The sequence below is a fragment of the Periplaneta americana genome, chromosome 8 (genome assembly GCF_040183065.1).
Source record: "Periplaneta americana isolate PAMFEO1 chromosome 8, P.americana_PAMFEO1_priV1, whole genome shotgun sequence".
Lineage (NCBI taxonomy): Eukaryota > Metazoa > Arthropoda > Insecta > Blattodea > Blattidae > Periplaneta > Periplaneta americana.
The window spans coordinates 64,811,746-64,835,721 of NC_091124.1; the positions used below are offsets into that span (position 1 = coordinate 64,811,746).

Below are 23,976 nucleotides of genomic sequence, written 5' to 3' on the forward strand. Positions count from 1 at the left end.
ATATTTGAAAAAACAAAGTCTGTTACATAACTGAAGGTTCCTTTACTTCTCTACATAATCACCACCTACATTTAAACATTTGTCGTATCTATTCACTAGCTTTAGAATTCCCGTGTTATACTCCTCTGCCGCCAGGTGTTCACTGTCTTCTGCAACTCTTCATCACATCCAAAATGATCCCAAAAGACAGTAGCCATGATTTTTTGTGTTGAGAGAGTCTGTTTGAATTTTCTCGGTTTCTTGGGTGATGAGGGATGATGCCACTGACATGATTGGCGCTTGGTCTCTGGGGTGTTGTGAGACACCCAGGTCTCATCACCAGTCACAATTTGATCAAGAAAGGCGTCTCCATCTGTGTGATATCGCATCAAGAATGTCAATGCTGAGGCCATTCTCTGAGTTTTGTGTTGGTCACTCAGTTGCTGTGGAACCCATCGTGCACAGATTTTGTGGTAGCCAAGATGTTGCGACACAATTTCACCAAGCAAAGAACGAGAAATGTCAGGAAAGGCAATATGCAATTCGTCGAGTGATGTGCGCCTGTCTTGCAAGATTCTGTTGTTCACTTTAGTCTTCAGGTCTTCTGTGATGAGTGATGGGCGTCCAGGTCGAGTTTCATCGTGGACATTTGTTCGCCCATTGTTGAACATTTCGCACCATTTTCTCACATTTCTTTCATTCATTACAGTATCACCATACACTTCTTTCAATTGCCGGTAAATTTCTGCAGGTTTCAAATGTCGGGCATTCAAAAATCGAATCACACTCCTCAACTCACAGTCGGCGGGATTATCAATCACGTCGTTCATTTTGAAGTAACAGAAAATGCACAATGGCGACTTGTTGCAACCAGTACTCACAACATTATGAGAACACATGTTAAGGAAGCCAGTTGACCTTCAAACGAGGAAGGGGAGTCAGCTGCGTGGCGGGTATGCGTGAACGGTCGTTATTTCCTGGATCCCCCTCGTATTTATATTCTGATAGAGGAATTACTGCACATTTTTCTTGAAAGCTGTCATACGCTTTTTAGTTTAAATGACATACAGTACGTATTTACTTGCCATGTTGACTTCAATTTGGAAGAAGTGAAGCTACGAAATTTATTTTATTTTTTTTTAATCTCATTTGTGTGAGTTTCAGAGTACTGTGTGCTGAATTGAATTTAGTTTCGATAATTGAAATGTCTTACACTCATACAGAATACAAGACATTTTACTTGTTCTTTTTTTTTTACAGTCGGTCAAAGATAAAACCTGTCTTCGATACATCCAGAAGTTTCAGCAGTTACTCACGAACGCAAAAGAAAACATAACTACAACTGACAGGACAGCAGTGACAATAGAAGGAACTGATACAGGCTCCATGAACACAGACATGGAATTGCAGTCAGTTGAAAACAGCCAGGTAATGTATTTCCGTCTCTTATGTGTTCATGAAATAATTGAAATTGACATTCATTTGGGATAAAATTTTAATTTTTTATAGGGTGCGACTTATTTATGAGTAGATCAAGGATTTGCATGAAAATGCATGTTTTTATTGATACGTCATATTTAAGAAGTACTCATATATTTGCGTTTTGAAGGAAGAGCAGTCAAATAAGACCAATTTTATTTTGCATACTAAACAGCTTTAGTGAAAAATATATATTTTAGTTTAATATTGCCTACATTGCCATTTTTTTACGTTTTCCACACATTGTTATGATGAAACTTTAAAACATTTCTTGAAGTGTCAGAAGCAAGTTAAAGGGATTCGTGACTCATGGAGATGGCCAAACATTCAATATGTTTGGTTGTTTATGTGCTTGGTTTGAGCCAGTCCCCAAGAAGAAACAGTGAATTTTCACGTCTGCAGTTGACAGGAGTACCGTTGGTCCTGTCAACTGCAGACCTTCCATAGACTTTATACAAACGATTGTGAATATTCACCACTGTTTCTTCTGCAACAAGAAATTCTGTTACAGCATATCTGTTGTAACGAGCATCACTGATAGACTTCATTTTGCATTGTTGCAACAGCTTCGCTATCTCTCAGAACATGATAAAACTTTGTGCACATATTCAAGAAACTTCAAATAATAAGTACCGACAAATTTTGTGTTCCTAACACATTGTTTTGGCTGAGAAAAATATTTAGTGCATTAATTTCTGGGCAAGCCATGGTTATGTTCTGAATACTTTTCCAAAAAAATTAAATTATAAACAGCGATATTATTTGAAATATAGTAAGCAAACTGAATTGTTCTGACATTTGTAAAACGTATAATGAGAAAGTATCATCTATGTGAGACTCATTTTATGAAAGTATTATTTTATTATCACATACAGTAGAACCCCTTTTTAAGGAATCTCTGAGGGACTACTTTTTTTTTTTCTTGAATAGGGATTTTCCTTAAAAGAAGGATTACATAAAATGGGAAGGAAAGGCTAAAATAACTAGTACTAACATGTGTGTTATGTACCAAACATTATAATTATTTAATTAGGCCTATAATTATTATTTATTATACATTTCTTTATAATATTTCCTAACTCTTCAAATGGTGTAACATGAGTATTTTTCCATTTGGTTGAACCCGAACCACACTGAAACTTGGCATTGAAAATTTCTTCTTTCTTCTTCTTAATTCCCCATAATGAAGTAGTTGGCAAACCATGCTTTTTTGCTGCGATAGTGTTGAGGATTAGCCTCGACACCCTTTATTATTTTGACTTTCTGTCTGATAGATAATTTCTTCCACTTAGTTGTCCTTAAAAAAAAAAACTTAGGATCCACACAACTCGTGAGAACAAAGCAAGCAAAGCAACCACTCTGTGAACGCAATACAAAGGAAGACCATAAAGAATGATAAAGAATAACGTCGCCCCATGATGCCACATTGCCATTGATTGAGATGCGCTATTGAATATGCTGGTACTATTAATTATTGAAAGTCGAATCATTATTTCGAGCTTCATTGTCACAAAATCCATTTGAAAAGTATTCCTTAAAAGCAGGAATTAATTACATTATTCTTATGGTAATTTGACTGGGCCTTAACAGATTATTCCTTAAAAAAAGAAATGTTAAAACGAAGTTTTACTGTATATAGAACATGTACTGTATACTGTTAAACGAATCAGACTGTGGAGCATGGTATTTACAGTATTATTTTTCCAGTGATTTGCAGTAAGCCTACACAATTTTCACTTCCTGATTTTGCTCCACTTTATGTAATGTGGTGTTCGTATTGGTTTCGAAAGAAAAAGTAGTTTAGAAATTCCAGGTGTTTAAACAAATTCATTGATACTGTATTTCGGCATTGTTACATGATTTTTAACATATACAATACACAAGACTTTCTTATAGGCTGCTTCATCTATGGAATCAGACGAAAGTGACTCTGACATATCACAACCCAGGACTCCCTACCCACCATTGGGTAGAACTGTGATACCAGAGACACCGGAGAATAGTGATTCTCCTCTCAGTGAGTAAGTAAATGCATGTCATTTGTCTTCTTACCTGTCTGAGTGTAGTTTACTCATCTGATAGAACTGTATAAAAATTCAGATCAAGCCACACCATTGTACAAGATGTAAATCCTTTCCAAATAAATTAATTATTTTCAATTTGTAAATATTCAGTATATTTTTTTAAACTGAAAGTAGGTGGAGGTGATGGTGGCATCAAAAGATAAAAATTTGAGTAAAGTGTCTGAAAATGCTGTTTAGTTGCTTGCCCAATAACACTAAAGATTGTTCTAGTTCCAGATACGAGATTTTGCTGGATATTTGAATAAATACCGGTATATATATAAAAAAAAAAAAAAAAAGATCGTATTTCATTGTGCCAAATGTTGAAACTGCAGCCATGTGAAGCTTATTTCTCTATCACTTCGAAATTTTCTCGGGCTTCCAGCCAGGTCATGAGTTAGTCATCCACCGACATTTCGAGGATGTTCATCTTCCTCATCTTCAGGGTTAAATGATATCTAGGGGTACCCAGCTCCTTAATTTATGGTGCCAGAGGGAGGAGTCAGCCGAGGAGCTGTGCGCTGATTGGCTCTTATTAGTGCGGACCACGGCGCGAACGCGGCCGACGTGTCGTCTTGCTTTGCGCTTTTCGGCTGATTGACTGTGGGTCTCATGATGGGCTCGGCGGACGAGTTCTTATGTGTCCTCCGCTGATGACTGCCCTTCGTCTGGCCATTGAGAAATTTAATAGCCGGTGCCCATGCCCAGACAATGAAATACTGAAACAATTGTCTTTAGAGACAATTAATATTAGGTATCCTCCACAAAACTGGCTTCATTTATACACCGACGGATCCTTGATCTCCAGAGAATAAGGTGCCGGTGCAGGTGTTATGTGCTGTTTCTTCTCACTTTATAGATCACTTGGATATGGAACAACAAGTTTTGATGGTGAAATCATTGCAATAAGTGAATGTCTCAGGAATCTTCTATGCCACATCAATAAATTTAGGAATGCAGTTATATTGTCAGACTCCAAAGCAGCTATTCTATCAATAGTCTCTAAACACACACCTTCATCTCAAACAGCAGAAATAACTAAAATGCTCTCTCAATTGTTATCACTCAATAAAAGAATTGTATTCCAATGGATACCATCCCATTGTGGAATCTTGGAAACGAGAATGCGGATGCTTTAGCAAAGAAGGGCAGCACTGCTACTTACAGATCTGTTACTAAATCTACATATTACTCTGTGAAGAGATTTATTAAATCTACATACTTAGACTTCAACAAACAAAATTTCATAACTCAATCCCAAGGGAAAAAATGGAACTCTCTGCATCAAAATCCACAGTTAATTCCCGATTTACCACGAAAATCGTCTGTAGCTGCATTTAGATTGGCAACAGGCCATGATTGTTTGGCCAAACACCTGCATAGAATTGGAATATATCAGTCCCCTAACTGCCCATTGTGCAACTCAAACCAAGAAATGGATTCGGAACACCTCAAAATCTGTGCTTCAGTGGCTGGTGATGATAATATCTTTGAAAAATATTGGAGTGCAAGAGGTCAAATGACTTTATTGTCAAATGCCTGGCATTAGAAAACAACAACAACATATCCCCATGCAAAAACATATGCCATAAGTCGTTTTAGCACTAATATATATATAAATTGTTTAGCTTAACAATACATGAAATTAACACAAAATTATAATATCACTCACACACAATAAGATTATTGTAATTTTCGAGAATGTTTATGGTGTGTGATACATGAGAAAACATTTTACATGTACACCATCACACTTCATACATATTATTGTTGTCTTTGTCTGTCTGTCTGCATCGAGTTTGTTTTTCTTGAGATACCACAAAATGATTACTTCCATCAAACCTTGAATCTTTTTGCTCAGTCTTAGATGAGATGGTCTACCGCAGTAGTCGTCAGCATTCGATAAAATGGGTAAAGGGTAAGTGCAGCAGGATTAGAAAGAAAGCATACCCGCCAGCAGCCACAAATGCACCTGCGGTAAGAGACGATAGCCCAAGAGTGCAGTGAGTTGATGACCGCTGGTCTACTGCTTGTCTGTACATGTCGAGCAGTGGATTCGAGAACAGATAAGACAAGACGTTTGCGAAATGCAAGATGATCGAGTTTTTCGTTGGAGTTTATCTTGTATCTCTGCCATGCATTTTGTTCTGCTATGTCAATGCAGAGTAAAGTACCATTCCTTGCTTCTAATTGATGTTTTGGTCCACCCATGTTTTTGTTGTACTAATATATGATATTGGGCTATTTCACTGACATTTTCTTCTTCAAATTTCTAGAGTATCTTGAAACTGTGTGCACGGAAATTGAGAAGTATAGTATTTCCGTGCTGTATGTCAAATTCTTCCCAATTGAAATTTATTATTCTTTCTCTTCGTCTGTATATCGGTTGCTGAATCACTACTATTTCTACTGCCATTCTCACCATCGCCTTTACTATGTTCATCATCACCATTATGACTTTCGTCATCATAATCATCCATTCCCTCTCCTTGTGTGTTAAGGGTTACTTCCGTCTCAGCTCGCAACTGACTACCAGGCATATTGTCAATTGTAGGGTTATTTTCATCATCAGAATCCTCACCAGTTACATTACCACACGCATTTTTTGGAGATAGAATGGTGATGGAAATGTTATTGCACTTAAGTATAGCAACTTGGTCGTCCTGAATCATTTGTAAGGCTTCATTTAGTGAAAACCCCCTATAATAACATGAGTACCATCAGTCTCACGAAATGCCCCCTCTTATGACTGACGTACTACATGTAGTACGCCTAACTTTACCATGATATGGCATAACACTAAATAAGAAATTGAATCTAATTATGAATTATTATATACGAAGTACATCATGTGAGTATGCCCTATCAATATCAAAAGCATTATATATATATATAGCATGTGATATATATACCGACTTCGAGAACAACAGGTTCTGCTCCACAGCCATGACTCACACAAATATGTTAATAACAATGACTATGACAGACTGAACGTAATAAAAAAAATTGGAGGCAATTTATAACGCATAAGGATTATGGTATCATGATTGCCGACTATGAAAATCTTACACAACAATGTTAAAGAAATAAAACATCCGGTGTCCTATATATAGGACGTCAGTCTTATCTTGGTTAAAACACATCACACAACACAAATAATACACTAATTTTAGGTTCGAATATTCACTGACAATGAAAGTTCGTGCGAACTTTCTAATGTGGCAAAACTGACAGTCCAGACTGTAGCAATGTGGCAGATTTAAACATTTCTCCTTGCTAGTTGGCTAAACAATAATAACACGCTCACAATATGCAGTAATAATTATAGCATCCTGTAAATTGCATTGCCCAACTAAAGAAAATCATTGAAATCTTACAAAATACCAAATTTAAAAAAAACATTACTTATGAGATAATCTCCATTACTATTACTGCCACTGCTACCTCTGCTGCCGCTATTACTACTCCTACTGCTGCCTCTTTCTCATTTTTTCAGTATTTGCGCGAAAGCATGCAGATCATTCTATTTTTCTTATATATTCTGAAATTAATAACATTGAAACATTTTTTATAACAAAATGAAACATTGCTTTGAAGTGCACATTCAAATAATACCCATGTAAAATTTATGAATTTAGAGTAAATATAATTAAGGGAGGGTATACAGTCATTTGGGGTAATTTTGTACTACTTCTATCATATTTTTATACTTATCTAAACTATTGTCTATTTACATTGATGTTTAAAAGTAAATTATTTCAGAAAACTACTTAATCTATGAGTTGAGACATAATAAACATAAAAAATCATATTGTAATTAGGTGAAATTTGACATTTAATGATGATACAAAATTACACGGCTAATTGGGGAAACTTTGTACCACATAGGCCTATATGTTTTCCTATTAATTCAGTTTTTTATATTCCCCTTCAAATTCAAGGTAACTTTTGACCATACAAGAAAATACATGAAATTTTATTTCTTATGATGTCACAAAAAAAAAGTGTATTGAAAAGATAGAACATTTACTGTAACAATATAACATACTAGCACTACAATAGAAAATGTAAACATAATTTTTATGTTCGATATGTTATTTTTAGTTCGCAATCAAATTCTTCACAGTCTTAACATAATCAGTTCACATGTGCCCCTTTTATTTACCAACTTATTAATTTTCTTTATTACTTCAAACTGGTCAGACCACATCCAGTGCCTTCTCTTCTTCACCTTATAACTGACTTTGTGTCTAAAGATGGTACCATGCAGTTCAATGCCATTGACTGTAGGCCTACCATGGAACAGTGATCCTTTATACAAGATTATTACAAAGTCATCATAGCACATAGTACCAACATTCTCGGTGAAAATATATTTTGTCTCCCAAAATTATTTCTGTATTTATTTTTCAATTTATCCACTAGTGTTTGTCTTGGGGATGGAATACAAGTGTGCAGCTTCTCGTTGACCAAGTTTTCCAGTGTTCATAACATTTAGTGCCTGCTGTAGCGTTTCACTGGAATACCTTACCTTTATTGCATACCGGTGCTGTCTTCTCTCTGGAGATTCCTGTTGTCATCTAAAAATATCAGTGCATTATGGAAATCCAAGACAGGTGTAAAAATTAGAACAGTAGTTGAATAAATAAGGTCAAAGAAATTTCATTAATAAGTCAACTATGTGGTACAGTAGTTGAATAAATAAGGTCAAAGAAATTTCATTAATAAGTCAACTATGTGGTGCTTAGAAAAAACATTAATTCTTCTATATAAACTTAAAATTTGTCTGTAGTAGGTCTACTAGTTATGTTTTACATTACTTTTATGTAATAATTGTCTCATGTTATTTAATAAACAAATTAATTATGTTACAATCGAATTTAAATGCTTACAATAGAATCAGCATTAGCATGCAAACTTTGTAGCTGTGAAAAAGGGCTGCAAAAGGGTATCTGTAGGATACAGGGGGGAGAGCCATTAATCCTTCCCATTGAAGGCTTTAAGGAACCATCCTGGACAAATACCCAAGTCCCATCCCTACCTTCCTGTGGTGCAGCTGTTAGTAAATATAATTTTACGAGCTGAACTAAAGGGAGGGGCCACTCATCAATTAGCACTGGTCAGCTTGATGAGTTAATGACTGAATTTGGTATAATTTTCCTCTATTCAATACCTAATTCCATCTTTACCCTTTCCTATCCAGTCCTCTGACTGAACTCTTACTTTCTTCGACCCCGACGGCATTAGAGCATTTGAGGCCTAGGGGTTCATTTCCCTTTCCTTCCTCCTCTTTCTACTTTTCTGTTCCTAGTGCTGACCTGCTATGGCACTAAAATCGTCCTCCAGTGGCTTAAGGAGGGAAAGCTGGTGATCAACAAGATCTCCCAGCTAGGTCCAATGGACCCGTCAACCAACAGCAGGTGTGGTCCTTCAGACATTCTGGGGGTTGTGTGTGAATGAAGTAGCCACCAAAACGTTAAAATATGGTGTTCACTTAAATCGGCTACAACTTGCCATTTAACGTGGCTGGCCATGTAATATCTTTGAAAAATATTGGAGTGCAAGAGGTCAAATGACTTTATTGTCAAACGCCTGGCATTAGAAAACAACAACAACAATAAAGTAACCCTGAAATCGAAGCAAAACAGCACTGTCAGATTAAATTGATAATTTACAAGACATAGGATTATGAATGTCACGAGGTTGTTATTGTATTTTAAGCATTAACATTTACAATAATAATTGTAACGGCAAGATAAAATTATATACTTATACTTGAAAATTGTTCATAAACCAGCTACTATAAACAGAATGCAATATTTAACCACGTGGAGCCTTAAATATTCTTCAGGGATCGGACATAATTTATAGAAAGCATATGTTATGGAGATGGCCTCAGTCCAAAGGAAATGTGAAATTAAATCTTCTAGCAACATTGGGAACTGGTACGAAGTTACACTGACTAGTACAAAGTTACTTCAAATGACTCTTGGGTTTATTATTTATGGCTATTATGGGTGATGGTTTTCTTAGTTGAATTATTTTTCTTACTTCTTTAATAATTTGTTTACCTTTCGGCTTTATTGGTTAGTTTTTTTTCTTTCAGAAATAAGACATTAAAAATAATTGTAAGTTTGTATGAGTATGTAATGAATTTTCATTTATTGGCAGTTTTGCATAATTTCTATTGTTTTTAACATATGCTGCTCATTGACTAAACTGATATTACATTATGTGTAATGATGGTTCAGAATACAATACTGTGGACAATTGTTTTTAAACTTGTTTATGTTTTATAAGATTTTTACTCTTTGCAGTGTGGTAACACACGAATTTTGTGTTGCAAAAAGTTGTTGTTGTTGTTTTATAATGTCAGGCGTTTGACAATAAAGTCATTTGACCTCTTGCACTCCAATATTTTTCAAAGATATTATCATGGCCAGCCACTGAAGCACAGATTTTGAGGTGTTCCGAATCCATTTCTTGGTTTGAGTTGCACAATGGGCAGTTAGGGGACTGATATATTCCAATTCTATGCAGGTGTTTGGCCAAACAATCATGGCCTGTTGCTAGTCTAAATGCAGCTACAGACGATTTTCGTGGTAAATCGGGAATTAACTGTGGATTTTGATGCAGAGTGTTCCATTTTTTCCCTTGAGATTGTGTTATCAAATTTTGTTTGTTGAAGTCCAAGTATGTAGATTTAATAAATCTTTTCACAGAATAATACGTAGATTTAGTAACAGGTCTGTAAGTAGCAGTGCTGCCCTTCTTTGCTAAAGCATCCGCATTCTCGTTTCCCAGGATTCCACAATGGGATGGTATCCATTGGAATACAATTCTTTTATTGAGTGATATTAATGGAGAGAGCATTTTAGTTATTTCTGCTGTTTGAGATGAAGGTGTGTGCTTAGAGACTATTGATAGATTAGCTGCTTTGGAGTCTGACAATATAACTGCATTCCTAAATTTATTGATGTGGCATAGAAGATTCCTGAGACTTTCACTTATTGCAATGATTTCACCATCAAAACTTGTTGTTCCATATCCAAGATATCTATAAAGTTAGAAGAGACAGCACGTAACACCTGCACCGGCACCTTGTTCTCTGGAGATCAAGGATCCGTCGGTGTATAAATGAAGCCAGTTTTGTGGAGGGTACCTAATATTAATTGTCTCTAAAGACAATTGTTTCAGTATTTCAATGTTTACTTCTGATTTCAGTATTTCTTCTGTTAAATTTAGATTATATTCTATATTTAATAGAGTTAAAGGGTTTGGTTTAATTTGTAAGTTTTCTTTTAAATTCGGGATATTGATTTTCTGTTTTAATTCTTGAACAATGGATATGAAACTTTTTTGAGTTTTCAATCTACAGAGAAGACTGTATGAATGCCAATTGTTTCCTGGTAATCTGATAAGTTTTTCATATTGAATCAGTGCTTTTTCTTCTATTATTTTGATGCTGTTAATATTAGTGAGGAATCTCATAGAATCTATTGGAGTTGTTTTGATTCCACCAGTAATGAGTCTGAGAGCTTGGTTTTGAACATATTCTATGTCGTTTATGAAAGGTGAAGTAATTAAAATTTCTCCGCAGTATGTCAGCACTGGCTGTATAAACATTTTGTATGTAGTGTTCAAAGTATTCCTAGAGCATCCCCATTTCTTTCCTGCTAGTCTTTTCAGAAGGGAGAATCTTTGACGAGCTTTTTCAGAAATGTATTTCAAATGGTTGCTCCATGTTAACTTACTATCAAAAATAACTCCAAGATATTTGGATTCATAAGCCCTAGGTGTTGCAAAAAGTAGAAAGCATCGATAACGTCTGAGCTATTCGTCACTTGATTGCATTGTCATTCTGGAGACGATGTCTTTGATAAATGTCTGTTAATTGCAGGATGTTGTCCGACGCCACACAGAGTGATGATGCCCCTCCACACACACGACGCAGTGGGCGCATTGCCAAGAGAAGTCGTCAGTGACTTGTGAGTGTTGATTCACTATGTGTTTGCATGCCACACAGTAAAAGATGCCCTAGATTTCATATTAAAATGACTAGCAAAGTAATTACCCGAAATAAATTACATTTATTTTAAAATGTTCAGAAACTTTCAGAATTCTATAAATCTTAATATGAGAACGAATTGCAGCTCTGCAGACATCAAGGTGTTATTGTATATTCCTTTAAGTATTGTGGATTATGTCATACATAACGATTGCTATTACATCAACCCTAGATTAGGTTACATTTTTTAAATTCTCCCTCTATACCCAAAATAAATCTAAAAAAAAAAAAATAAAATAAACAACATGTGGAAGTGATGCTACAGTGTCCGAAGTAAGTCAAGGGGGAATACAAGACTGCTCCCGTAACTTGATATGGCCATTATTTCTGGGAAATAGAGACTGAAATATTGTAGGTAGGTAAAAAAAAAAGTCTACAAAAAAAGTACAGTGGATTTGCTCGATTTTATTGGTGATTATTAGTACACACGCGGGCTTGCTATGGTGAAAAGGGCAGGTCTCCTAGCCCCTTCATTCTCCTTGTGTAGAGAGGTCTGTTTTGGAAGATCAAAATGATCATTTTTTTTTTTTAATTTGCCAGCCTCTATTGTTCATATGCCTGGGGACAGAGGGTTGTCCTTTACACTACAGATAGAGTTCGAGGAGCTCTATTCGTCGCACTTATCAGCTTTGTTCTCAGTACACAGACAGTGGAGTTACGGCGACGAGAATGTTGGCGGAATAGAGGTTTCTTTTCTCGAAAATCAGCTTGTGTTTGGGATTCCCATTTTGATGCTATCATGTCTGAAGAAAATCAAGGGGGAATACAAGACCGCATACCGTTCCTCGATATTCCGGGGAGTAGAGACTGAAATATTGTAGGTAGGTAAAAATAAATAAGTCCACAAAATAGTGCAACGGATTTCCTCGATTTTATTAGTGATTATTAATAAACATGCGAGGATGCTACAGTGAAAAGGGCGCGTCTTTTAGCCCCTTTGTTCTCCTTGTGTACAGAAAAGCTTGTTTTGGAAGGTCAAAATGACCATTTTTTTAAACCGTGCATATGCCTGGGGAGAGAGGGTTGTTCTTTACACTACAGATAGAGTTCGGGGAGCTCTATTCGTTGCACTTATCAGCTTTGTTCTCACTATACATATGGTGGAGTTATGGCGGCGAGAATGTTGGCGCAATTTTTTTCTCGAAAATCAGTTTGTGTTTGGGATTCCTATTTTTATGCTATCATGTCTGAAGCAAATCAAGGGAGAACACAAGACCGCATACCGTTCCTCGATATGGCCATTATTTCCGGGGAGTAGGGACTGAAATATTGTAGGTAGGCAAAAAAAATAAGTCTACAGAAAAGTGCAACGGATTTGCTCAATTTTATTGGTGATTATTAGTAAATATGCGGGGCTGCTACAGTGAAAAGGACGGGTCTCTGAGCCCCTTTGTTATTCTTGTGTAGAGAAAAGTCTGTTTTGGAAGGTCAAAATGACCATATTTTAAAACTTTGCCGGCCTCTACCATCCATATGCCTGGTGACAGAGGTTTGTCCTTTGCACTACAGATAGAGTTCGAGAAGCTCTATTCGTCGCACGTATCAGTTTTGTTCTCACTACACATACGGTGGAGTTATGGAGGCCAGACTGTTGGCGGAATAGAGGTTAAACATTGCTACTTTTTTTCTAAAATGAGCTTGTGTCTGGGATTCCCATTTTCATGCTATCATTTCTGAAGCAAGTCAAGGGGAAATACAAGACCACATCTCGTAGCGGGGATGCTACAGTTAGAAGGGCGAGTCTCTGAGCTGCTACGTTCTTGTGTAGAGAAAATTCTGTTATGGAATTTCAAAATGACTATTTTTTTTAAATTTTGCCAGCATCTACTGTCTAAACGCATGAGGACAGAGAGTTAACCTTTACACTAAAGATAGAGTTCAAGGAGCTCTATTCGACGCACTTATTAGCTTTAATCTCACTACACGTACTGCAGAGTTATGGCGGCAAGAATGTTGGCGGAATAGTGGTTTAAACCCTTCCCATTTTTTTCTCGAAAATCAGCTTGTGTTCGGGAGTCCCATTTTGATGCTATCGTATAAGAAGTGAGTCAAGGAGGAACACAGGATCGCATCCCGTTCCTCGGTATGGCCATTATTTCCGGAATTAGAGACTGAAAATTTTAGGTACCAAAAAAATAAGTCCAGAAAAAAGTGCGACGGATTTGGTGGATTTTAGTGGTGATTATTAGTGAACATGCAGGGATGCTGCATTTAAAAGGGCGCGCCTCTGAGCTGCTTCGATCTCCTGTGTAGAGAAAATTCTGTTTTGGAAGGTCAAAATGACCATTTTTTGGAATGGGTTTGACGAGCTCTATTCAACGCACTCATCAGCTTTGTTCTCACTACATATACTACGGAGTTATGCGGCAAGAATGTCGGCGGAATAGTGGTTTCAACCCTTCCCATTTTTTTTCTCGAAAATCAGCTTGCGTTCACGATTCCCATTTTGATGCTATAGTGTAAGAAGTAAGTCAAGGCAGAATACGGGACCACATCCCATTCCTCGGTATGGCCATTATTTCCTGGATTAAAGGCTGAAATAGTTAAATACCAAAAAAATAAGTGTAAAAAAAAAGTGAGACAGATTTGCTGGATTTTAATGGTGATTATTAGTGAATATGCATGGAAGCTACTGTGAAAAGGGCGGGTCTCTGAGCCCGTTCGTTCTCCTTGTGTAGAGAAAAATCTGATAAGCGTCAGTTTTGAAAAGTCAAAATGACCATTTTTTTTAACATTTACCGGCCTCTACCGTCCATATAGCTGGGGGCAGAGGGTTGTCCTTTTTACCACAGAGAAAGTTCGAGGAGCACTGTTCGCCCCACTTATCAGCTATATTCTTACTATACATATGGCGGAGTTATGTCAGCAAGAATGTTGTGAGCGTAGTAAGTTAAGGGGGAATACATCACATTCCGTTCTTCCATATTGCTATTATTTCCGGAGATTAGAGACTGAAATATTTTAGGTAGTGAGAAAAAGTCTAGAAAAAAAGTGCAATGGATCTGATTGATTTTACGTGTGATTATTAGTTAACATGTGGTGATGCTACTGTGAAAAAGGTGGGTCTTTGAGCCCCTTCATTCTCCTTGTGTAGAGAAAAATCTGATAAATGTCTCTTTTGTAAAGTCAAAATGACTATATTTTGAAAATTTGCTGGCCTCTCCCGTCCAAACGCACGGGGATAGAGAGTTGTCCTTTACACTAAAGGTAGAGTTCGAGGCGCTCTATTCAACACACTCATCAGCTTTGTTCTCACTATACGTACTGTGGAGTTATGGTGGCAAGAATGTCGAAAATCAGCTTGTGTTCGCGATTCCCATTTTGATGCTATCGTGTAAGAAGTAAGTCAAGGGGAAATACAGGACAGCATCCCGTTCCTTGGTATGGCCATTATTTCTGGAATTACAGACCGAATTATTTTAGGTACCGAAAAAATAAGCGTAGAAAAAAGTGCGACGGATTTCCTAGATTATTAGTGAACATGCAGGGATGCTACAGTTAAAAGGGCAGGCCTCTGAGCCGCTTCGTTCACCTTGTGTAGAGAAAAATCTGTTCTGGAAGGGCAAAATGACCATTTTTTTTTTTATTTTGCTGGCCTCTCCCGTCCAAACGCATGGGGCTAGAGAGTTGTCCTTCACACCAAAGATAGAGTTCGAGGAGCTGAATTCAACGCCCTCATCGGCTTTGTTCTCACTTCAGGTACTGCGGAGTTATGGCGGCAAGAATGTCGGCAGAATTTTTTTTCTCGAAAATCAGCTTGTGTTCGCGATTCGCATTTTGATATTCTCGTGTAAGAAGTAAGTCAAGGGGGAATATAGGACCGCTTCTCGGTTGGCCATTATTTCCGGAATTAGAGACCGAAATATTTTAGGTACCCAAAAAGTAAGTGTAGAAAAACACCAAAGATAGAGTTCGAGGAGCTGAATTCAACGCCCTCATCAGCTTTGTTCTCACTTCACGTACTATAGAGTTATGGCGGCAAGAATGTCGGCAGAATAGTGGTTCAAACCTTTCCCCTTTTTTTCTCGAAAATCAGAAAGTGTTTGCGATTTCCATTTTAATGCTATCATGTAAGAATTAAGTCGAAGTGGAATACAGGGCTGCACCCCATTCCTCGGTATGGCCATTATTTCCAGAATTAGAGACTCAAATATTTTAGGTACCCAAAAATTAAGGCTAGAAAAAAATGCGACGGATTTTCTGGATTTTAGCAGTGATTATTAGAAAACATGCAGGGATGCTACAGTTAAAAGGGCGGGCCTCTGAGCCGCTTCGTTCTCCTTGTGTAGAAAAAAGTTTGCTTTGGAAGGTCAAAATGACCATTTTTTTTAAATTTTGCCGGCCTCTCCCGTCCAAACGCGCGGGGATAGAGAGTAGTCCTTTATACTGAAGGTAGAGTTCGACGAGCTGTATTCAAAGCACTCATCGGCTTTGTTCTAACTACACGTACTGCGGAGTTATGGCGGGAAGAATGTCGGCGGAATAGTGGTTCCCTCCCCTTTTTTTCTCGAAAATCAGAAAGTATTTGCGATTGTCATTTTGATGCTATCGTGTCGAGGGGGAATACAGGGCTGCACCCTGTTCCTCGGTATAGGCATTATTTCCGGAATTAGAGACTCAAATATTTTAGGTACCCAAAAATTAAGGCTAGAAAAAGGTGCGACCGATTTGCTGGATTTTAACGGTGATTATTAGGCAAACATGCGGGGATGCTACAGTTAAAAGGGCGGGCCTTTGTGCTTTGTGCCGCTTCGTTCTCCTTGTGTAGAAAAAAGTGTTTTGGAAGGTCAAAATGACAATTTTTTTAATTGTTGCCGGCCTCTCCCGTCAAAACTCGCGGGGATAGAGAGTTGTCCTCTATACTGAAGGTAGAGTTCGACGAGCTGTATTCAAAGCACTCATCAGCTTTGTTCTAACTACACGTACTGCGGAGTTATGGCAGCAAGAATGTCTCGAAAATCCGAAAGTGTTCACGATTGCCATTATGATGCTATCGTGTAAGAAGTAAGTCGAGGGGGAATACAGGGCTGCACCCCGCTCCTCGGTATGGCCATTATTTCCGGAATTAGAAACTCAAATATTTTAGGCACTCAAAAATTAAAGCTAGAAAAAAGTGCGACGGATTTGCTGGATTTTAGCAGTGATTATTAGGGAATATGCAGGGATGCTACAGTTAAAACAGCAGGCCTCTGAGCCGCTTCGTTCTCTTTGTGTAGAAAAAAGTCTGTTTTGGAAGGTCAAAATGACCATTTTTTTTTTAATTTTGCCCTCATCTCCCGTCCAAACGCGCGGGGATAGAGTGTTGTCCTCTATACTGAAGGTAGAGTTCGACGAGCTGTATTCAAAACATTCATCGGCTTTGTTCTAGGTACACGTACTGCGGAGTTACGGCGGCAAGAATGTCGGCGGAATAGTGGTTTAAACCCTTCCCCCCGGTCGGGGCAAGTTACCTGGTCGAGGTTTTTTCCGGGGTTTTCCCTCAGCCCAATACGAGCAAATGCTGGATAACTTTCGGTCCTGGACCCCGGACTAATTTCATCGGCATTATCACCTTCATTTCATTCAGATGTTAAATAAGCTAGATGTTGATACAGCATCGTAAAATAACCCAATAAAATAAATAAACCCTTCCCCTTTGTTTCTCGAAAATCAGAAAGTGTTCGCGATTGCCATTTTGATGCTATCGTGTAAGAAGTAAGTCGAGGGGGAATACAGGGCCGCACCCCCATTCCTCGGTATGGCCAATATTTCCGGAATTAGAGACTCAAATATTTTAGGTGCCCAAAAATTGAGGCTAGAATAAATTGCGACGGATTCTCTGGATTTTAGATGTGATTATTAGGGAACATGCGGGGATGCTACAGTTAAAAGGGTGGGCCTCTGAGCCGCTTCGTTCTCCTGTGTAGAAAAAAGTGTGTTTTGGAAGGTCAAAATGATAATTTTGTTATATTTTGCCGGCCTTTCCTGTCCAAACGCGCGGGGATAGAGAGTTGTCCTCTATACTGATGGTAGAGTTCGACGAGCTGTATTCAAAGCACTCATCAGTTTTGTTCTAACTACACATACTGCGGAGTTATGGGGGCAAGAATGTCGGCGGAATAGTGGTTTAAACCCTTCCCCTGTTTTTCTCGAATATCAGAAAGTATTCGTGATTGCCATTTTGATACTATCGTGTAAGAAGTAAGTCAAGGGGGAATACAGGGCCGCACCCCATTCCTCGGTATGGGCATTATTTTCGGAATTAGAGACTCAAATATTTTAGGTACCCAAAAGTTAAGGCTAGAAGGTAGACTTTGACGATCTCTATTGAACGCACTCATCGGCTTTGTTCTAACTACACGTACTGCGGAGTTATTGGGGAAGAATGTCGGTGTAATAGTAGTTTTGAAAAGTCAAAATGACCATTTCTTGAAAATTTCCCGGCCTCTAGTGTCCACGTGGCTGGGGGCAGAGGGTTATCCTTTACACCACAGATAGAGTTCGTGGATTTCTATTCACTCCACTTATCAGCTATTTTCTCACTACACATACGGCGGAGTTATGGTGGCGAGAATGTTGGAGGAATAGAGGTATTTTTTTTCTTGAAAATCAGCTTGTGTTTGGAATTCCCATTTTGATGCTATCGTGTCTGAAGCCAGTCAAGGGGAAATGCAAGATCGCATCCCATTCCTCTGTATGAATGTGCTAAGTATTGGAAAAAAGTGCAAATAATTGAGCAATGTGGAAAGCAGAACTGTCACTTATATCTCATGAGAATAAGCCTACGATATTGGCATTACAACTGTGCGTGATTTAATAAAAAAAAATGATAAAGTGTATAAAGTATGTAAATCTACATCACAAAATCTGTACAATTCCCCTCCATCGCTATCACAAGGAGAAACCTTGGTCCTTAAAAACATGTTGTTGACAACCAGACTTAAATTAGTGAACTTTTCATCCACTATGTCATCATCATCATCTGCGGAACTTTTGTTTAAGAATTCTAATGACAACTAAAAAAATTATTTCCTTTAATGCAGAAAACTTTTAAAAAGTTTGTTGTATACTGTTATTTACTTCTTAGGTGGGATATTCTTTTAAAAGTAAATACATTATTGGGGCAAGGTATATCTTAATGATGTAGCTGTCATACATGGAAAAATATCTTAAATGGTGTCGTCTTAAACGAGTTTTACTGTATTGCTTTACATTTGATCTTATTGTGGAGATGCTTTTGACTACCTGATATTTCTGTTGCAGATGCTACATTGATTCAACAGAATTGGAAACAACGGAGAAGTTACTGGAGTGCAATAAATAGAACTGAATCTCAAACTACAGTCAGTGATGACTTAAAATTAATGCTCTGTTCTTTGTTAACCGGTGGTTCGAATCTCAATGGACAGGATTATTTTGTCAAAGTTAAATGTTACATTATCAAGTCGTGTTAAATCAGGAATATATATTTTTTAATCTAAAATACGTCTTGTATGTGCTGGGCCATTTTTCATCTGAAACACATAGTGACACTGCATTGGAAATATTCTAAATTTCACTGCATTATGATTGGTTGCATAACAATATCGAAAGTGTAAAAAAAATAGAAATTAAGATGTTATATGGTCAGAAATACAGCTCTTCTTAATGGTCGTTCTAATTATCATCAACTGTGATCCAGATTGTACTAATATGAAGAGATTTGAATTTTTTGTTGCGTTCGAAATGCAGAAAGTGGGAAAATGGTGTTTTTAAATTGAATTTTTGGACATTGTCAAAATACACAGCTTCGATAGCATGATAAATAACCATTTACAAAATGCATTTGAGGAAACAAATTGTGTTGAAAACAGTACCCTTTATGAAATAAAACATTATTGTATGAGAAGTGTTCACAGTTTGCATCACACACAAACAAAAGCCGGATATGACGTCAAGAATGTCAAACACTATAAGTATCGATCATGGTACAAAAAATTAAAGACTTTGAAAATTCACGGACATTATTTGCTAATTGCTTACAAAATCGCGTTTTTTTTTTTTTTTTTTTTTTTTTTTTTCGTGAAAACATGGGAAAATCGTGGTATGATTCGGATGTGGCGATGTTTTGTGAGTTCAGATCAGGCATAAAAGGATTGAAGGATGTATAATTACTATAATTAGATGTTGAGAAATATTTTTCTAAAAAATCCTGAAATATTCCATTCTCTACTAATATTATGTTCGTTGACTTCTTGGTCTGCAGACATGTGGTGTTCTGTACGAATTTAAGCTTTACATGGCAAGGATTTAAACTTGAAAACCAGTAAGAGTTGTGTTGGCTGATTCTTTGATAAATGTTCTTGACTAATTGTAACACTGAAATAAAGTTATGTGTATAATGAAAATTAAGGCTTTATTTATAATTGTCGCTCTTCATAATTTATCATAATGCCATTATTACATAGTGAATATGTATGAGTTTAATTCTCAATGTGGATATGAAGAGTACATGGGAAAAACAATGAAAGTCACAATTCTCATAATGGTGATGTCATCTAATTCAGTATATTACTGCAAACTTTAGTGTTTTTTCTTATCAAAACTGGTAAAGGAGAATTATCACCACGGATACAGTCATCCTTTTCTACTTCTTCATTAGGAACAGCAATAAATTTTGCAGTAATATCACAGTCTAGTATATACAGTCACGAAGTTCAATATGTAGTAAATATGCATCTGTAGATAGTTGCTAACCACTAGATCGCTAATATCGCCCCATTACAGACAATGCGAAATAGTACCGGCACAGTCTATTGTTCCTAGCAACCTCAAACTCAAGTTTCGTGACTGTATATACTAGACTGTGGTAATATACTGAATTAGAAGATGACAACACTCTTAAGAGAATTGTGACTTTGATTATTTTTTCCCCTGTACACCATATGATTGGTATGATTTAGACCTCCATGGTGATGAACGTGGTGCGAGGTTGTGCTCTATATCAGTCACTCTTAGAAGGGTCCTAATGTAAACAAACAAATTGTATCCATCTGCCAGAAACCAGACCAATAAGTTTGTTTTTCATTTGTGTATGGATTTAAACTGTACGCTAGCTACTTCTCTGTGAGTAGAAAGTGTTGTCACTGGCACGTGGTTAAAGTTTACACGAGGATCCTAACTAAGAGCAGACAGACTTTAACATCTAACATTTGGAACTATATATACTCTCCAACAGCAGGGAATGAGGAAACCTGTTTGGATAAGTAACCAAGGACTGGATGTCAAGTATGATTCAGAGTGAATGTACAGTATGTATACTGTGTTTCAAAATGACACAGAAGACTTACGAAAACAGAACTATTAGATATTGTAAAAATTGCAAAACCTTTACCTGCATACAAGGCAAACAGAATTCTTCAGGAGAGAAGCTTCACAGTTCTGAGATTACTTCATCATTGTGATCTGTCGCCGATAGAATTGTTATGAGGTATGGTAAAGCATAAAGTCGCAACACAAAATGTGGGAATCAATCAAACTCCTGTATCTCCTCATGAGGAGCATAGGGCACTTACAAAGTGCCTCCATCGGACCCTATTTGTAGCCAACTTCTTCACTTCACTCCATGTTTTCCCCTCCCTAACAATTTCCTCCAGAACTGTTCTCTTCCATGTATTTTTTGGCCTTCCTTTTGTTCTACTACCCTGGGGGTTCCAATCCAAAGCCATTCTTTGTACTGCTCCATCTTCTTTCCTAATTGTGTGCCCTATCCATTTGTACGTCTCCATTACCGTCTGTGCAAGTATGGAAAATTTAACTCTCCTGGTTTGGGAAGGGGACGACCAAGATCTACAACTCCAGAAGTACAGGAGGAGATTCAGGAAGCTGTGAACATGACTCCTATCAGCACACGAAGGGTAGCATTGCAAGTCAATGTTCCTCATATGACTGTCTGGAGACTGTTGAAAGAGTATCAATTGTATCCTTATCATTTGCAACGTGTGCAGGTCCTGTCACCAGCAGATTACCCTGCACGAGTTAGGTTCTGTCAGTGGTTCTTGCAGCAGTGTGGTGTAAATCCGAACTTTCCTGCCTTAGTATTATTTACAGATGAAGCACAGTTCACACGAGATGGCATAACAAATTTCCACAACCAGCATGTATGGGCGTATGAAAACCCACGTGCAACTGTTCCATCTCATCACCAGGTGCTGTTCTCCCTCAACATGTGAGCCGGTATCATTGGTGATCGATTAGTTGGACCCCATGTACTTGTACACAGACTTACGGGGCAGGCGTACACAAACTTCCTGGAAAACACCGTACCTCATGTTTTAGAAGACACTCCACTGATCAATCGTCAACACATTCACTTCTTGCATGATGGTGCTCCTGCACACTTCAGTCGTACGGCTCGCCGGTACTTGGATCGAAGGTTTCCTGATCGATGGATAGGTAGAGGTGGCCCAATTGCTTGGCCTCCACGCTCACCTGATCTGAACCCTCTCGATTTCTACTTGGGCCATTTAAAATCATTGGTTTATTCGTCTCCGGTGCCTGATTTGGAATCCGTTCGGAATCGAATTGTGGCATGTTCTGAGGACATACACAATACTCCTGGAGTTTGGGATCGTGTTCGCAGGTCAATGAGACATTGATGTGAGGTCTGTATTCAAGCAGGAGGTGGACATTTTGAACATCTTCTGTAATGACAACGACCTGCGGAAAGAAAAACGTTCCAGTGAATTTCAATGTTGTGAAGGCCATAACTCGGAAATGAAGCATTTCCAGACATGTCGTAATGAACTATTTTGATTGTCTACATGTGGGAAATGCATACCTGAAATTATGCCCCGTATTTTTGAAACACTCTGTATAGCTGGACTAGTGCTAATTACGTATGTAGTAAAATCTCCTTTATTTCATGTTAAAATAAAATAACGCATCTAAAATAATGTAAATAAATTAACAAAGAAAAAAAATAGTTGATCTCAGATTCGAAACTGGGTCCAATTACACCACGGCCTTTGACTTTACCATTACACTACAGACACCTATTGTAGTATAGCCTATTGGTTGAATTACGTGCTATGAATGGTTTCATGTTTGCTGCCTATTATAATATTTAATTTTGAATTCTTAAATATTAAACAAAAATATTTTTTATGCCACATTGTCCCTCATTTGCTTAATTTGAAATTAATATATTTTTTTTATCGTCCTGATGTAAATCATCAAACAAGGTATGGACTAGTCCTCGATTCAGTCTTTCCAAAACTGATGGATGAACCCAGCTTCTTAATGTATTTTACGTCTTTCTTTCTCCGTCTGAGCAAAGATACCAAAAGTATATTTCTTTCTATGTCCATGTTCATTGGAAGATTGAAAAAATCTCTACAAAAGTTTAATGTATCACTCCAGTGTTACCCTTGAGTCAATCATGGTTCACTCCCAAGTCGATCCCGATTCAAACTCGATTCACTCCCGATAAATTCTCGATTCACTCTTGAGTCATTCTCGAGTCACTCCTGGTTCACTGTCGATTTACTCCGGAGTGACCACCGAATAATTCAAGATTCACTCTCGAGTCATTCTCGATTAAATCCAGAGCCCCTTCAGATTCACTCCCGAGTCACTCCCAGTTCGCTCTCGGGTCACTCCTAATCCACTACGAGTCACCCTGCAGTCACTCCCAATACACTCCGTAGTCACACCGAATTCAATTCCAATTCACTCTAGTCACTCCCTATTCACTTCCCGAGTCAATCCGGTGCCGAGTCACTCCAATTTCATTCCCAATACGCTCCCAATTCACACCACGAGTCACCCTGGAGTCACTCTCAACTCACTCCCGAGTCACCCAGAGTCACTCCCTATTCAAACCGAGTCACCCTAGAGTCACTCCTAGTTCACTCCCGAGTCACTCTGGAGTCACTCCAAATTGACACCGGAGTCACTCCCTATTGACACCCGAGTCACTCCCAATCCATTCCTAGTCACCCTGCAGTCACTCCCAATACACACTCATGTCACTCCGAATTCACTTCCAATTCACCCTAGTCACTCCCGAGTCACTCACAATCCGGTGCCGAGTCATTCCCAATACGCTCCCAATTCACATCCCATTTCAATCCCGAATCAATACCAAATCACTCCCGAGTCACCATGGAGTCACTCAACTAACTCCCGAGTCACTCCCAATTCACTCCGAGTCACCCTGGAGTCACTCCTAGTTGAATCCCGAGTCACTCTGGAGTAACTCCTAATTGACACCAGTCACTCGCAATTCACTCCGGAGTCTCAAAATCCGGTGCAGAGTCACTCCCAATACGGTCCCAATTCACATCCAAGTTCACTCCCGAGTCACCATGGAGTCACTCCCGAGTTACCCTGGAGTCACTTCACTTACTCCCGAGTCACCCTGGAGAC

General features: G+C 38.0%; 1 protein-coding gene across 2 annotated transcripts in view; it reads left to right on the forward strand.

Moving 5' to 3' along the window:
- Cap-G (Chromosome associated protein G) overlaps positions 1-19,621 on the forward strand; it is a 94,892-nt gene extending 75,271 nt beyond the window's left edge. Inside the window, exons 18-21 of one of the 2 annotated variants that reach the window (XM_069833001.1) lie at positions 1,240-1,407; positions 3,355-3,479; positions 11,422-11,509; positions 18,832-19,621. In XM_069833001.1, the coding sequence (XP_069689102.1) occupies positions 1,240-1,407; positions 3,355-3,479; positions 11,422-11,506 (378 nt within the window). In that variant the 3' untranslated portion in view covers positions 11,507-11,509; positions 18,832-19,621. The remainder of the gene's footprint in view (positions 1-1,239; positions 1,408-3,354; positions 3,480-11,421; positions 11,510-18,831) is intronic. The other variant, XM_069833002.1, reaches the window with a different exon arrangement.
- The last annotated feature ends 4,355 nt before the right edge of the window (positions 19,622-23,976 follow it).